This window comes from Siniperca chuatsi, linkage group LG8 (assembly GCF_020085105.1).
Source record: "Siniperca chuatsi isolate FFG_IHB_CAS linkage group LG8, ASM2008510v1, whole genome shotgun sequence".
Taxonomy (NCBI): Eukaryota; Metazoa; Chordata; class Actinopteri; order Centrarchiformes; family Sinipercidae; genus Siniperca; species Siniperca chuatsi.
The window spans coordinates 8,545,908-8,562,701 of record NC_058049.1 but is presented as its reverse complement, the minus strand read 5'-3'; the positions used below and the strand labels follow the sequence as shown (position 1 = coordinate 8,562,701).

Genomic DNA, 16,794 nt, shown 5'->3' with positions numbered 1-16,794 from the left:
CCGCATGCAAATACACACTCATGTCTTTGTCACTTTCAACAGAGAGTGTACAAATCTGACACAACAAGGAATTAACATGTCATAAGTAATAAGTCTGTGGTCTAAAAATTACAGCAGCTTTTTCATTATATGAAACTCACTGAACAGGTAGTAGCTGCAAACTCAACAGGGGTCGACAGGTTTGCTGGTAAAGTGCCAAACTGTCATTTTCCTTTACATTTAAAATATGTCAATGTATAAATTCAGAAAAATTCAATTGTCTCACCTTGAACGAAGGTCCATAGGTTAAATGCCCAGAAAGTGACAAGATTCTGCCACAGGATAAATCTCATCGTATGCTACTCTTATGATAACTGTGTTATACAGATTTTATCACAAGGACATTTTGAGATGTAAATAACACTCTTTGCGGAAAAAGTAATACTGTGAAACCTTTATTTAGGATTTTTTGTTATCAGATCTAGGATGACAATAAATGAATCCCTAAAGGATAAGACAGAGGAAGATATTCTGTAATATAGTAAACACAGACACCACCTACGGTGTCTATGGCACAGACAGGACTTTGGTCTCACACGGGACTAATTGACAAGAAAATTATAGAATGGCGCCAGCCTTTTCCTTTAATGGAGGTGTTGGGTACCTTTGCTGCAAGGGATGAAACCATAATTTAGTAGGGTCAGCAGTGTCTGTCTGGGGCTTGGAGCAGCATTAGCTCATATTACCTTGCTTATATCGTTGGGTCCTCGCCTGTAGATGATAAGGAGAGGATCTATAAAAATTGTTGCGCAGATGTGTTCTCCTGTCTCCTCTCCAAAATAACTTTTAATCCCAGTCTGCTAGTAAAAGAGAGTTGTAGGGGTCATTGGACAGCTCATAAATGTGCTAATAGACAACTTGCCAGTGTAATTAAGGCTTACTAATAATACATCGATGGTTAGAAATCATATTTGTGAACATGAAATCTTGGTTTGAGGACTGTTTAATGAAAATATGGTAGTCAAGCCATCATGCTGAGACTCTTTAGACAGAGTTACAAGCTCAAACAATAAGAACCTCAGATACAAATATTCATGCTTGCAAGCATTTTGTAAACGGCATGCTGCAGAAAAAAACATCACAAGTTTTACCATCAGCCACTTTTCCACCATCCATCAACTCTTCACAAGTTTACTGTTTGGAAAAGGCCTCTCTTGGTCTCTGTCCATTTGTAAGAGCTGTTTCATTTAAACTTACAGGGTTTTGTTCCCTTCACGCCTTAGACTGTCTTGTCCAACAGCCAAGGCTTTAACACGGAAAAAGGCCTCACTCTCCCACTTGAATAACATGGATAAATGTTAAGTGCCTTGCCCAAGGGCAGCTCGATGGTATTTCCTGAAGGAGTGGAGAGCATTAGTCATTCACCTGTCCTTTCCCTGAATTTTCCCCAAAGTCAGCATCTTTTAAATCTTCAAGCTTTGTCGATATTCACAAAGGAAGATGTGAATATTTAGAACCTATTCTGGGTTTTGTCTCTAATCTTTGAATTGAAGTCTGATGGTGGTCGGTACTAATACTTATGGTCTTGAAGTTTAAGCATACACTTATTTCCTCCCTTAACATCCCAGCAGCTTCATGAAAATGTATCTTCCCCTTTGCACAGTGCCCTTTGGAGGTCCCCATGCTAGTTGAATAAAATGTGCCCTCTGCCTGTTTTCTTTTTTTTACTGCATCTGTTTCCCATTCTGCTTCCTGAGGTTTAGATTAAACCGTCTTGAGTTTCCAGCTGCCGGAGAGCCTGTTCCAGTGGCTGTAACCTTAAATTGGATGAAACAGAGAGGGAGAGAGGAAAGAAGAAGAGACAAACAGAAAAAGAGAGGGTGATGGAGAGATTTGGGGCTATGTAGGGCACAAAAGAGAGATAGATAAAGAGAAAAACAATACTTACAGTACTAGGTAAACTGGAAGAAAACCTGAGTCCTCTTTTGCTCAACAATTTCTGTGTTTTGGATTTACATCTTGAGACCTTTAAATCATTGACAGAGTCAGTACAGTGCTGGTAATGTTGATACCAAGCTCTTTTCTGGATAATCCACAGTACAAATGAAAGCAGTGTAAATATATTTCATGTATCATAATTCCATTCCACACCTTATTAATTAATATTCCATATTATGAATGTTGTGCTTATTGTATGATCTCTGATTCGATGACACTAGGCTGTATGTTTGAGCAGTTAATAACTTAGAGAAGCGTTGACAACCACTGTAATAATGAGACACGGGTGCATTGTATATGTCTTGAGGAGCACACAAAGATGAAAATAGATTTATTGCATAAATAAATGAAACTGGAAAACAGATGCAAGCAGCAGAACCATTGCAGATTCAGCTGTTACAGCTGGTTTGCATGTCTTTCTCCACAGTATGACTGTTGCAGCTGTACTAGTGACATCTATTGGAATCAACTAGCAACTTTACATTCAGAGTTGATGGATGCAAACTTCAAACTTTGAGTAAAAACATCACAATTTTTTGCTCTTGTTTGTATAAAAGAGGAACTTATTGAAATACATGTCTGGGATTTTTGAAGTTCATCTAACCAGCCACATTCGAGCAATGTAGTAGTTAGCAATTAAAAAGTTTAAGCGCTTGTCATGTTAAGCATAAGAATATGAAACAACGCTGCTGTGTCCTTTTTCTATATTAAATGTAATTCTGCGTTTTCAGTACAGACTGCGTTCACACTGAATAAGTGACAGATTTAAGCATAATCAATGTCAGTATGCATACTAAATGTGCTGGATTTTTGACAAAAGCATTGATGAACACTCATCTCACTATTCAGTCCACAGGAAATCACAACTAAAGATTTCATAAATAAATCCTTATCGATAACCTGCCGATTATTTTCTAGATTAATCGATTAATCATTTGGTCTATAAATCATCAGAAAATTGTGAAAAATGCCCATCTCAACTTCCTAGAGTCCAAAGTAACGTCTTCATATGTCTTGTTTTGTCTGACCAACAATCCAAAGCCCAAATATATTACATTTTATATTCAATTTACCACAATGTAAGACAAAGGAAAGCAGCAAATTCAAACATTTGAGAAGCTAGAAAAATCAATTTTATACATTTTTGCTTGAAAAAAAAGGTTAATCAATTATCTAAATAGTTGCTGATTAATTTTATGTCAACGGCCTAATCAATTTATTGTTTTAACTGGCCGTATTGTTAGAAACTAAACTTGTAAAACAAATAAATCTAGGTTAGAGATGAATAAGACACAAACTTCACCTTTCCACAGTTTATTTCCTTTTAAAATAATTCATACAAATGCATACAGTCACAAACATATCTTTGTCAGGTTGTCAGTTTTGACCAAAAATAATGATATTTACTGTAGAATATAGAATATGTATACTGTATATTGCTACGCCTACTACTTTACCATAAAGGGGACCAAGGTAGGCAACAGTGGACTGTGTGTTACTACCAGGGATGGAATTTCAAGGAGCACCTCGACACGTTAAAAGTTAGTCTGTTGTTTTTACTTGTGGCACCCATCAGTTTGAATGAGGAATGCTTACAGTTTACATTAGGAAGTATTAGCAAAGAGTCCCCCCATAACGACAGGCATCTGGTGAGGAAAGATTAAGAGCAAAATTCAAAATATTCCAGCATTCATTTCGGGATTTTGGAGCTCTAGTCTGACAGTGATAATTAAATGTCACCTTAGTACCTTCTCAACTAGACACCCCCTTCAGATTCTGGCCAGTGAGACCTCAGCACTAGCCTGGGCTGTAAAATACTCCCCAGTGGCTAGTGAAATTTCCATCCCTGATTGCTACTCTTACTACCTCACCATAAAGAAGACCAGGTAGGCAACAGTGAACTGTTTTTACTACTCAGCTGCTGGTAGAAGGGGATCCAAAAAGCACCGTCACTTAGCTGGCCTGCTAACATCAACAACACATGAACTGGAATCATTAATAAATATTCCAAATAGACAAAGAGGTTCAGATATTTTACTACTGACATAACAATATCAGCACCTTGTAAAAGGTGTAGATCAGTTTGCTAGCTTAGATTTGAAGTCTAGTTTGAAGCATTTTTAGTTTTTCACATAGTGTTTAGTTGTGTATTTAGATGGCAGTCTTTGTAATGATGCCTTGTGGAGAGTACTAGCCACCACCCCTCCTCCCAGTGCTGCTTTTTTTAGACACAGATACAACCAAGTCACATTGACACAGGCAGGCAGAACACCATATGTACACATAGACACAGAGGCCACAGAGGGTGGCTAAACAGTATACTCAGGAAGGGCCCATCATGAAATGTTAAAGGGATACTAGACTGGAGAAATCAGAACGTTCTGACATGCTATCATTAAACGTCTTTACTTTGTTGTGCATATATGATGTCTCTCACGGTGTAAAACCATAGTTTGTTGCTCTCACGAGCAGGTCGTTCCCCTTCTGGTTAATTTATCGAACTGACAAGCCATATAGTATTAGTATAGTCTTAAAAGGTCGGTTTGGGAGCAGATCAAAAATAGGAAAATTTGGTATGACCTTACTTCAAGAACACAACTATTCCTCATCAGTCAGTAACCATTAACTGTCCTCAACTGGATGTGACATCTGTACAAGTGAGTTTAACTTCAAATAGGAACTAAAAATGGTTTTGGCAGAAAGCAGTGCAGTTGAATATCTGATATATAGAGTTTGTTGATGCAGTTTTTCACAAGTCTGATTGATTGATTTGACAGATCCGTAGCTAGAAGGGCAACTTCAGTAAAATATTGGTTTAGCATCATAAACCAACACACTGATTCACCAATGTTCATCATTCGTAAAACTTTGTGCTGAACTGCTTATGCTCCTTGACCTGGACAATTAATATGTGTAATAGTGGAAGTACTGGATCATTAGACACGAAGAAGACAAAGATAATAACCTTTTATGAGACTGTTTCTCAAGCTGTAAGCTGCTACAATCTCTCAGTGCATTGCCTCATCCACAACATGCTTTGTCCTTCAAAGTAATTAACCCAACCACTCTATTTTGTAAATTCACATCATGACTAAGGATGAAGTCGTCCCAGCCAAGCATACCATCATGCCACCTCCCTACAGCCTTTCCTCCCACAACCCCCTCGATTTGGGTCAAACATTAACACAAGTCCCAAGAGCAAAGTCATATGCCCCTTAAACATAACAAACAAAAGTGAACATTAGATTACAACTTTATCTCTTGTTAAAGTTCTTTTTCTAATGTAACGGGACACGAAAAGGCAAGCAGGTAGAAAAACAAAAGCACTAAGTGGCATAAAACGGAATAAAATTAAAATAAAAAAAATAACATACCAACTGCGGAAACTTAATTTCCTGAGATGGTGTGCAAAAAGCTGCCTCTTTTTGGGGGGGTTATTAATTTGGGGACACATAAAAAAAACAAACAAATATTGTATTTTCAGTTTGGCTACATAGAGAGAGCACATAACCGTTGTTTTTGTTAAGACTGGAATACAAATATCAGTATCTTCTTGCCGTAAGTCTAAAAACTGTACACAGACAGGTTACATTCATTTCATAACCTACTACTTTTGCTTGTACATCAAACTAAGGAAAGGACACAGAAAAAGAGAGAAAGACATGAAACAGGTCCCTCTAACCTTGGACACACTACAGTCTAAGACAGCAGAATTTGATTCAGTATTTTTTCTTTCCAAATCAACAGATAGTTATTGTTTGTTTTTTTTACTTCTGGCAGAAAAAACTTAAAACTGGACTATACTGTAGTTGTTATGTGAAGATAAACCTGTGGATCTTTACAGTCTTTCTGAGGACTTCTAGTTGGAGCAGAGGACAATTGTCTTCCTCTTTGATCAGAGCATCTGGCGGCTATCCATGCCTCCTCATCATCCTCTTTGTCGTCATCATCATCATCTTCTTCTTCTTCTTCTTCCTCTTTGGAGTGTGAACTGGCTGCTGGGAACCAATTGCCAGAGAGTTGTGAATCGATTGTTATTGGGACCTTAACCTGTCGCTCTGACACTCTGTGAACCTGTCTGATAACACTTGTCACTAGGGGAACTTATGTCCACAATCCTGGTTGCCATGCCAACCTCCTCCGGTCACCATACAACACTGGCAAGCGTGTGTGTGTATGTGTGTGTGTGTGTGTGTGTGTATGTATGTGTGTTTGTGTGTGTGTGGCTACAGTTGGTCGTTCGGATGCTGCTCTCTGTCGCCCTCTGGTGGCTTGACTGTATTTTGTCCGGGGGACGGTGCATGAGGAGGGTGTGTGACAGCAGGCGGGAGGGTGTGTGTGATGGGCACGGCGCTGGGCACAATGCCTTCAACAGGTGGCGGGAGGCCGCCAGCTGGCAAGCTCACCACTCCTGGGGGATACCTGGAGAGGAGAGAGGGAGATGGAGAGAGACGCAAAACTGAGTCATCAAAGTACAACTGAAACGGCAATTACAAATATGTGACCTTGTTTTGACCGCCACAATCATTGCAGTAGACCATTAAGTTTAGACAAGCCAACTTATAGCTAAAAAGCCACATTAACAGAATACTTTGGTGACACACTTCAGTACCCCAGAGTATTGCACCTCCATAAATTTGGGTGACACATTTTAAAAAAATATATCAAAATCAAAGCAGCAGAGGCTACAAAATTCAGACTTTTATTCCCAAGTATGGGTCAAACTCCAAAAATGCGCAATCCTACACTTCCCATAATGCAGCTCAATAGAGTCTTTTCATAAAAACCGTTACTACTTAGTAGATGTCCACATCTTTAAAACTCTAAGCCAATATCAAGATAACCTGATGACATTGTCGGGTTATTTTCTCCGATTTTAGACAGCTCTCTCCAGAGCCACAGGAAACTTTATACAAAGATTTACAACGCAGGCTTCCAATGTGCAGCCTCACTTCATCCCCAGCATGAACAAAATAATGAAATTTAGGACTGCAAATCTGCCAATTATTTTCTCAATCAATCAGTTTATTGTTGGACTATTAAATCTCAGAAAATAGTGAAAAAAAAAAAGCCTTCACAAAGTCGTAGAACCCAAGGTTTTCAGATTGCTTATATTGTCCAATGACTATTCCATAACCCACAGATTGTCCATTTACTATCATATAAGATACAGGAAAAAAGCAAATCTTAACAGTGGATGAGACGGAATGAGCGAATCAGCTTGAAAAATGACAATTAATAGCTGCAGATTAACCATTAAATCGACTAATCGTTTTAGCTGTACTGACATTTAAGTTTCAGTGTTTTAGCAGAACAAAGTGGGGCTTTTTGACAGCTAGTTTATCCGGAGTACAAAGGCTTACAACAAACAAAGGATCAGCAATGAATCAAGCTTCATATTGCCAATACCGATCCATCAATAAAAGCTTTGATCAGCCCTCACACAGGCCCTACAGATCAGCTGTGGACATCCCTACTGACTGACTGAGAGATGAAAGAACGAATAGTTAAAGGTTTGGGAGACTTTTGTGGTCACTGAGGTATATGTGGATGCTAGTAGGGTATATTCCATCCCAGTTTGTTGTTGTAGCAGCTTTGTCGATTTCTGCGGTTGGTTGCTGCTATCAACATTAATCTGATGAATGCATTACAGAAACAGCAAACAGAAACACTGTCTACACAACAGTATAACTATAGTGTACATCTGATAGCAGTAATACACTGTAATTGTAACACAGCATGAACATGCTCTATATACTGTATATAGCAGTAATTTTATGTAGAATGAAATCTGCTGTCATTAGTACCTTTCTAAATGTGGCTGTTCACATTCTGTATTTTTCAAAACATTTGGCAAAATTTCAATCAATCACTTTTCCAGGGTTTGGGGGTGAAAAAAATTAAACTGTACTGACCACTACAGGTTTCTTTATCCTGATGTCAGTTATTACCTATAAGCCCCGTTGAGCTCGGGGTGGACGGTAGCTGGGTCAACTCCTGCCCAGTGGTTGTTCTGGGTGAGGAACTCCTTATTCACACAGTTCTTCAGACTGTCTGGGATACGACCTGAAAAACAGAGAAACGGGAAAAGAGAAAGAGAGAGCGAGAGAAATATGAAGTGCTAAAATGTATAAATAAAAAAGCAGTTGGCGATTTGAGGGGGGATGCCATCCCCCTTGTTAGCAAAATGACCAAAATCCATTCCCCTTGTTAACCTGCTCAAAAGCTGCTCTGTGCTTTGTCCCATAGTAGCGCTTCACATTGCTGCTTTTAATAATCGCCATGATTTCGAACATAGACATAGGCTACTGGTTTTGAACTGCCTGTGGGAAGATTGAACATGTAAGAGTCTGTCCATTCTTAAGATTAAAAGCTGTGTTTCCGCTGTCTACTTTTCTCTTTTTAGAGCACGCCATGTGAAATCACTTCTCCAACTCGACTCGTCTCTAATCTCTCTCTGTGTGTACCTCACTGACTCGACTCGCGGGCCGCTAAAACAGTGCCGTAAAGGCTAGAAAAGCTGTGCTGGTTAAAATAGAAACGCTAATAATTATCAACAATTTATCGATATTCTCTACAGCAGACAGAGGGAAAGAGAAAGTGTGACAGCAGCAATGACAGAGGCTGGGTCAGAAATTAACAGAGCTTTGACCAAAAGTGCCTTTGAATGCTCGTTCACATTTTTCTTTCTAAAAATTAACAAATCGCCTACTGTAAAAAAGGAAACAAATAAATATTCCAATGTTCTACAATTCACACTGGGGAACTTGTTAGTGTTACTGCTCTACATTTCAAAGCAGGTGTGATTTTCACTAACCTATTTTCCACAGACACAAAAGTTAGACAACATTAAACAGGCCAATGGTAAAACGACACAGGGGAAACCACAAGGCAAGAAAATGGGAAAGAGAGAAAGAAGACAAAGAGGATGGAAAGAAATAGGCAGACTATGAAAGGCCTTTAAATCTCTCTGTGCTAAAACAATAAGAAGGGTGGTTTATGCTCGACTATTGATGCTCACATCAATACATGTGTGTCTCCATGACTGTGTGTGTGTGTGTGTGTGTGTGTGTGTGTGTGTGTGTGTGTGTGTGTGTGTGTGTGTGAGAACACTACCTGTGATAGCTCTTCGGATCTCCCTGGCTGCCTCCTCTCTCATCTCCAGCGATGCCTGTTCGCTGTACCAGGCAGCATGTGGGGTGCAGATCAGATTGGGAGCGTCCTTCAGCGGGCCCTGACTGAAACTGACACATGTGCATACAGTCATTTACAGCTGCAACAAATTATTTGATTTATTGTCGACTAATTTCTAGACTAATAAACGCTTATTTTCCAGATCCAAACGTAATGTCTTCAGATTACTTGATTTGTGTGACCAACAGTCCCAAACCCAGAGATATTCAATTAATGATGTAAAATTGTTGTAATTTAATTTCAGTCAACCAATTAATTTATTCTAAAATCAGTATCATGTTTGAGTATACCATAATTCATAATTATTCAGTTCTCGCTAATTCACATTTTCTTGAGCTGCAAAAGAATAAATATATATATATATATATATATATATATATATATACACATATTCACTTGTGTTGGAAATTATATTTAACAGATAACAGTTCTTCAGCAACATTAATCTGAAATAAAAAGATTTGAAAGTGTGAGTGTGTTACCTGAACGGCTCTGTCTCATGAACATCCAGAGCAGCTCCACGTATCCTTCCTTCCTTCAGGGCCTGAGCCAGGGCCTTCTCATCCACCAGACCCCCCCTGGCTGTGTTCACCAGGAACGCCCCCTGTCGCATCTATAACACACATATACACACATGTACAGTCTGTGATTTACTTTGCTCTAATAAGATAAAGCTGTACACCTGATTGTCCAACTTGGTTTAAGGACATTTTAAGTGAATGTCGTGTCAGTTTGAAATGTACTATGAATTTTTCTCCACTTTTTTTAATTGTCTTTAAAATGTATGACAAAACAAATATGAAGAAGCATAGGCAGCACTTGTTGTCCTATAAATCTTGTTTTCTGCTCTGAATACAGAGATTCCTAGTGAAACCTAACCATAATAATAAATATGTGATATTTTATTGATCCACATAGAGAAATTTTATTTTCACTTGCTCTCCTCCAGCAAGGTCAGAAATACTTGTGTAGTGAGTGTAGCCTGTGTCTGGGATGGAAATTGGATTTAGGCCGCACAACAAACAGATATTTCCTGAGTGTATCAGTCGTCGTATGCAGTGCACGTAGCAGAGAACCTCACTCATCTGTATGGAGGTAGTGGGCTTCCCTGGGTATCCACTTCTTTATTATTCATGGTCACGGGATGTAGTAGTTGATGTAGGGATAAATAAATCATTAAAGTGTGTGTATACTGTACATGCTCAGTGTGTATGTTTGTGTGCTGCTGTCCTCTCTACCTGTTTGATGGTGAAGTCGTTGATCAGGTGGTGGTTGTGTTCATTGAGACTGCAGTGCAGAGAGACACAGTCGGAGTGGAAGAGCAGGTCCTGACAAGAAATGCAGAAAAAGGTGCCAAAGATAAATCCCAATCCTCTGTTTACACTTTATACGGCAGCTCATTACTGCAGGGGCTTCACGGTAGTCATTTTATAATACATTAGATTCACTGAGATGAAAACAGCACTCTTATTGATTTTTAACCAAACCACGTTTCAGATCTTCCGCAAACCAAATCTGTTTAGCATTTTTGTTAATGTCAATATTAGTATAGCTATATATCTTTATAACAAATACAAGACTATATTTTTGTTTTTTATTGCTGACATTATCATAATTCCAGTTAATGAGCACAAGAGGGTACAGAAGGCACAGCGGCATAACGGTAAATACACATTTGTCATGGTGGATGGTGGAGAAAACTGTTTTGTCAGCAAAGAGAAAGGGAGACGATGGATTTTTTTTCCCCAGTAAAAGGAAGATTTAAATTCCATACTAGTGTTATTTTCTTATTGGCTAAAATCCTAGATCTAGAAGAAATGGTACTTCGGTGACTGTCATATCTATCACTGTCATGGGAGACATACTTTGCTGATACTGGCGTTACGTGCAGAGCAACTTAAAAAAACTGTCAACATCCCCCAGTGAGTGTTAGGAGCAAAAACAGGACCTGGACTTCCCTCCCCGGTTGTAACACACAGTCCACTGTTGCTTTATGGTAAAGTAATAGGTGTAGCAACATCCTAAATATCACCATGTTTGATTAAAACAAGCCAAATTAGTTTTAGGAAATAAAGGAAAAGGAAGTTTAGCTTTCAGTCATTTTATGGCCCCACCACTAAATTAGTTAGTGTCTGTTAGCTGTGGCAGTAATAGTCATTGAAATGACTTTACAAGCTGTACAGTTACAGGGAGGGCTGCTTCTGGGTTTAAAAATGTATTTATTTTTTTCATTATCTGAGTTCATACAAATATAACACACAAGCGCTGGAAACAGTTGGAACGTTGCTGATTTCTCAGAAACAAAATGGCCCCACTCATACCCGAGTGTGTGTGTTTGTGTGTGTACTACCTGTAGTGTGGTGACTCTTTGTAGTCCCAGGGATCTTTCTACACCATCAGCCAAATAAGGGTCATAGAAGATCACATTGAAGCCAAAGGCCTTGGCTCGCAGGGCTACAGCCTGGCCCACTCGACCTAGAAACACACAAATACACACAGGCATGGAGTTGCACACACATTAATACACACACAGGATCATTTAGACAAATTGCATACACATGAATTCACATTAAAATGGAACATAAAAAACACAACAGTTAACATTTTTGTGCATGTGATATTACCTTTTTTGACTTTTGCCTTGTACAAATTACATAATTCTTTGGCTACACACGTCTGCTCATTATTACTGAAAAAGCTTCCAGACTGTACATGGAAGAGCTTTGCATTCTGCTTCTGGTTAATCTGCTTATATTTTATTGGCAGTAACTCCTTAGGAAGCCAATTTAGCTGAGCTAAGGACAAAACTTCCCAAAATGAAAATGGAAAAGAGAGAAAAATCCTTTGATTAAAAACTTCAGCACTTTTCCTCAGCAACAACCTCATCAACAGTGTATCAGACTGACCACCCTGTATCAGACAAAATTAACAAAACAAAAACCCTTTTAGTCATACTAGCAGTGTAGCTCTATGGATGGCAATGTTGGTCTGTCGGTCGGTCCACCACTTTGGTCCAGACTGAAATATTTCAACAACTATTGTATGGATTGCCATGAAATTTGGTGAATACAGTCCTTCTCCCCAGAAGATGAATCCTACTGACTTTGGTGATCCCCTGACTTTTACTCGAGCGCCACCTGCTGTGCGTTCTATTAAGTGCTTATTAGCAAATATTAACATGTTAAAAGGCTAAAACTAAGATGGCAAACATGGTAAACATTATACCTGCTTAACATCAGCATGTTAGTATTCTCGTTGTGAGTATGTTATGCATGTTGATGTTACCATTTAGCTCAAAGCACTGCTGTGCCTACGTAAAGCCTTTGTAGACTCTTTTTACAACACTATGCTAAGTAGGTCTCACTGCAGAGGCATTAAGTCATATGTGTGTTGTTACTCACCAAGCCCAATAAGTCCCAGTGTCTCTCCTCTGATCCTCGCGGCTCCTGACGCCACCTCTCGGATCTGCTCCACGCTCTGAACCCGTGTGCCCTCCCGGAGAGCCTGGCATGAATAACAATTACTTATTACATGCAAGTACACACAGACAGCAAAAACATTTACAGTTTGACACTGTGCCGGTATATTTCAAATTGTCTGCACTTAATGACCAAAGTCTAAATCCTTTTAGATATTGTGATCATGATTATAAAATATAGGTCTAAATAATGATTGTTACTTATGATTGATTTGAGGAACAAATCATTTTACTGTACCTTCTACATCTTACATCAACGTCTTTCAAATACAGCAACATTCTAAAGAAAATGAAATGTTTCAATTTTGCTGATTTGTCAGTAGACAATTATTAGTAATTGTCGAAACTAAAATTGTGATAGCTGAATGAACACCTCTAACCAATACATTTAGAATTAGTTCATTTAAATCCAATTAATTTCAATCCCCTTTATCAGTCACACAAGGATACAAACCTGGTGCAGCCAGGTGGTACGTCGGTACAAGGTGAGGATGTGACACAGCGTGGAGTCTGCCGTCTCCTCCACTGAGGCTGCTGGCATATTACATACAGCTATGCCTGTTGGACCAGAGAGCAGATAAGGATTAGTAATAGCTTTTTGGGGCCATTTGAGGAGAGAGATGAAGTTTGATGAAAGCTGTTTTGGTGGAGAAGTGCAGACTCAAGGCGTGGTGTCAGCAATTTTCTCTACAAACACTACTGCCAACTTTCAAATGGCAGAGCCTCTTGGTGGAGGAAGATAGGGGACGTTAGTAAAGCTCTGGCTGCTGCAGGACAGACATGAGTTTTAATAAAAAGCTTTACTGACTTCACTTTTTTAATACAAATATTACTGACTTGTTGCAAACATGGCAATAGCTATTGGCAGGAGAAAAAAAGGTTTTTGGAAGATTGGCACTTTGGTCAAATTAGCTGTTGAGCAGTGGTGGAATGAAACTAAGTACATTTATTCAAGTACTGTACTTAAGTATGATTTTGAGGTACTTGAGTATTTCCATTTTATGCTACTTTGTACTTCTACTCCACTACATTTGGGAAGCAAATATTGTAATTTTTACTCCACTACATATATTTAACAACATTAGTCACTTTGCAGATTCATATTATGAATACTAAATATAAATCAACTAATAAATTATGATGTATTATTATGGATTAAGCTACCCGGCAGTATATAAAGTAGTTGAAATCAGCTCCACCTTTACCAGCTGGAACATTAAAGTGATGGACACATCAATGCATCAGTAATTATAATCCAGTAATATAATATATATTATTCTGAAAAGGGCCACTGTGCATAAAAAAAAAAATTAAAGTAAAAGAACCTTTTGTTTTTATTTTATTTTATTTCAATTCCAGTACTTAACGTAACTTTTTTCTTGAGTATTTTTACACTTTGGTATTGCTACTTTTACTTAAGTAAAAGATCTGAGTACTTCTTCCACCACTGCTGTTTAGTAATGAATAAATACAGTAGACAACAAAACTGTCTGTTTCTTACAGCTTGTTGTTTATGCTAATCAAGGCTATCAAAACAGTTACAATATAAGACCTTTTTCACAGCAGACACTTTTGCTTGTAATTGAAGGAAAAGGTGTAACTAATAGCATCAACGATAGCTCTTTTCCATTTAGGTGTGCCAGTTAGCTAGCCCAGCATGCTCGCCAAGCTTGGCTCTGGAACAAATAAAAGGCTGGCAGCAAATACTAATGTTAGCTTCATATGTGTTTGACAAGTCAAAATGCCTTCTGTGAAAACGTTTTATCAGTAGCTCTGGAGTTAAATGGTGAGTAATTGGAAGTGATATGTAGCTAAACATATTTTCATTTTTGTTTGGGATTTTAGAAAGTTTTACATGAACTATGTTAAACATTCTGGTTTGAGCAACCTGAAACTACTTTCCCTGTTTACATAGGAAGTAATCGTGGTGGGCAATAAGAGACTGGGTACAAGTACGGGGGAAGAAAATAACAACACATGGTTGCTCTCCTCTAAAATAGTTCCAAACATAAACATGGCTACAATATGTATGTTTTATTAATACTGGTTACCCATATTACTTAACACTGTGTAGGCTAAAGCAGTATGAGTGAACGGTGGTGTTAATGGATGATGTTTATGTAAGGATACTGACATTGTAGCAGTTAAGCAGAATAGTGCAGTACATGACCAGTAGAGACTCTCACTTCCTGTGTGTGTGTGTGTGTGTGTGTGTGTGTGTGTGTGTGTGTGTGTGTGTGTGCGTGTGGCTGTGTTCTCACCCAGTTCCCCGGCAGATTTGATGTCAATGTTGTCATAGCCGCTCCCAATGCGGACGATGATGCGCAGAGCTTTAAACTTTTCTAGATCTTCTCTCATCAGAGTGATGGTGTGGTACATCAGAGCTCCTACAGCTTCGTTCAGCACCTGGACACACATACACACAAACAGTTATTTAAATCATATATACTGTAGCTAGCAATATGCGTTTGTGTATCTAAATCTGTGCAGCCTTAGTTAACCTCTGTGCTTACACACCCAGGGATAAAACAGACAGTGGTGGAAAGTAACTACTGTAAGTACATTTACTCATGTAATGTACTGTAAGTACAATTTTCAAGTACTTGCACATTATTTGAGTATTTATACTTCTACTCCTCTACATTTATATGACAAATTCAGTTACTAGTTACTTTGTAGATTCAGATAAATGATACAAAATATAATCAACAAATAAATGAGGAGTTATTATTTTTATTATTATTATTATTATAGGTAAAGATAAGACTTTATTGATCCTGGGAGGTGACATTCACAAGCTATCCAGCAGTATATTAATTAATTAAAATAATCTACTTTTACAAGATGCAACATTAAAGTGATGTACACATTAATGCACCAATAACTATAATCCAATAATATACATTATTCTGAAATGGGCCATTCTGCATAATGAGTACTTTTACTTTTGGTACTTTAAATATATTTTGATGCAAATACTTTTGTCCTTTTACTTAAAATTTTGAATACAGGACTTTAACTTGTGACAGAGTATTTCTACACTGTGGTATTGCTACTTTTAAGTAAAAGATCTGAGTACTTCTTCCACCACTGAAAACAGACAATCATACATGTATAAAAGTGTGTCTGTTTGCAAAACAGTAGGATAGTGCTTTAAATACATACAGTACATATGGACAGAGTGTAACGATCAAGTCATCGGCATGTGTTTGTTTAGGTGTGAGCACAAGTCACTTTAAGTGAGCGTACGCAACTAGAGTTCATTGAGTTCACAGTCACAGTATTTTCTTAAACTCAGTATCTCTGTTAAGATTGTTATTTTTTTCAGGATATGCTGTTTATATCGTTCTCATATCCTGTTTTTTTAATATCCGTGCCTGCATGGAATGACTGCTTTTTCTGAATATTACCATGGAAACTAAGCTTTTATAACCACAGAAATCAAGATAAGATGTCTCTGCATTTAACAAAACTGCCTAATATCAGCAGGAATCTTATTCACATGGGATTCTCACTGGCTCCTAATCAGGACGACAGCTTATTATCTTAATTGAAAGTGAAATATTGTGCCTCAATGTGCAATTGTGCAGATAACTTGACTATCATATAGAATGGGAATATATGGCTATGTGTGAAAACCAGTTCAGTCACCTTTTAATTGGTCCTCAGTTAATCTTTCAATCTCTTTCTAACATTGCCAGCCCTCCTCTTCATGTGTGTGCAAGAGGATGAAAATGACATGCGGTTCAATTACAATAAAGAAGCACTTTTAATTACACAATGAGGTGGCTGCTTACTAGAGAGCCAGAGAGAGAGAGAGCAGGAGATAGATAGTGAGCGAGGGAGAGCCATCTGTTTCTCCCACGCTGTGGCCTACTGAGCGCGCTCACAGAGAGAGTGTGCCTGGCAGACACCCAGAACCAGACGTAACCCTGCCAGACATACAAACCCATTTACAATCCATAGTGGCTGTGGCAAGATCCGAGCCTGACACACATTTTAAGTTCGCTCTCTGTACTCTTCTTTAATTTTATTTTCCCGTTTTCTTTTACTTCTCTTTTTCTTTATTTAATGCAACAAAATGTGACAACTTCAGATCTTCTTTTTACGGTGATATCTCAGGTGCCAATACTGCATTTACGCAA

The 16,794-nt window shown here is 38.3% G+C and overlaps 1 protein-coding gene across 4 annotated transcripts in view; it reads right to left on the bottom strand.

Annotated features, from left to right (window-relative positions):
- Nucleotides 1-3,275: 3,275 nt before the first annotated feature.
- LOC122880490 (C-terminal-binding protein 1) overlaps nucleotides 3,276-16,794 on the bottom strand; it is a 31,579-nt gene continuing 18,060 nt past the window's right edge. For 3 of the 4 annotated variants that reach the window (XM_044205679.1, XM_044205678.1, XM_044205680.1), the window contains exons 3-11: nucleotides 14,911-15,055; nucleotides 13,104-13,207; nucleotides 12,573-12,675; nucleotides 11,522-11,646; nucleotides 10,410-10,499; nucleotides 9,654-9,784; nucleotides 9,094-9,221; nucleotides 7,929-8,043; nucleotides 3,276-6,399 (exon numbers count right to left, since the gene is read on the bottom strand). In XM_044205679.1, the coding sequence (XP_044061614.1) occupies nucleotides 6,204-6,399; nucleotides 7,929-8,043; nucleotides 9,094-9,221; nucleotides 9,654-9,784; nucleotides 10,410-10,499; nucleotides 11,522-11,646; nucleotides 12,573-12,675; nucleotides 13,104-13,207; nucleotides 14,911-15,055 (1,137 nt within the window). In that variant the 3' untranslated portion in view covers nucleotides 3,276-6,203. Of the gene's footprint in view, nucleotides 6,400-7,892; nucleotides 8,044-9,093; nucleotides 9,222-9,653; nucleotides 9,785-10,409; nucleotides 10,500-11,521; nucleotides 11,647-12,572; nucleotides 12,676-13,103; nucleotides 13,208-14,910; nucleotides 15,056-16,794 lie in introns of all 4 variants that reach the window. The other variant, XM_044205681.1, reaches the window with a different exon arrangement.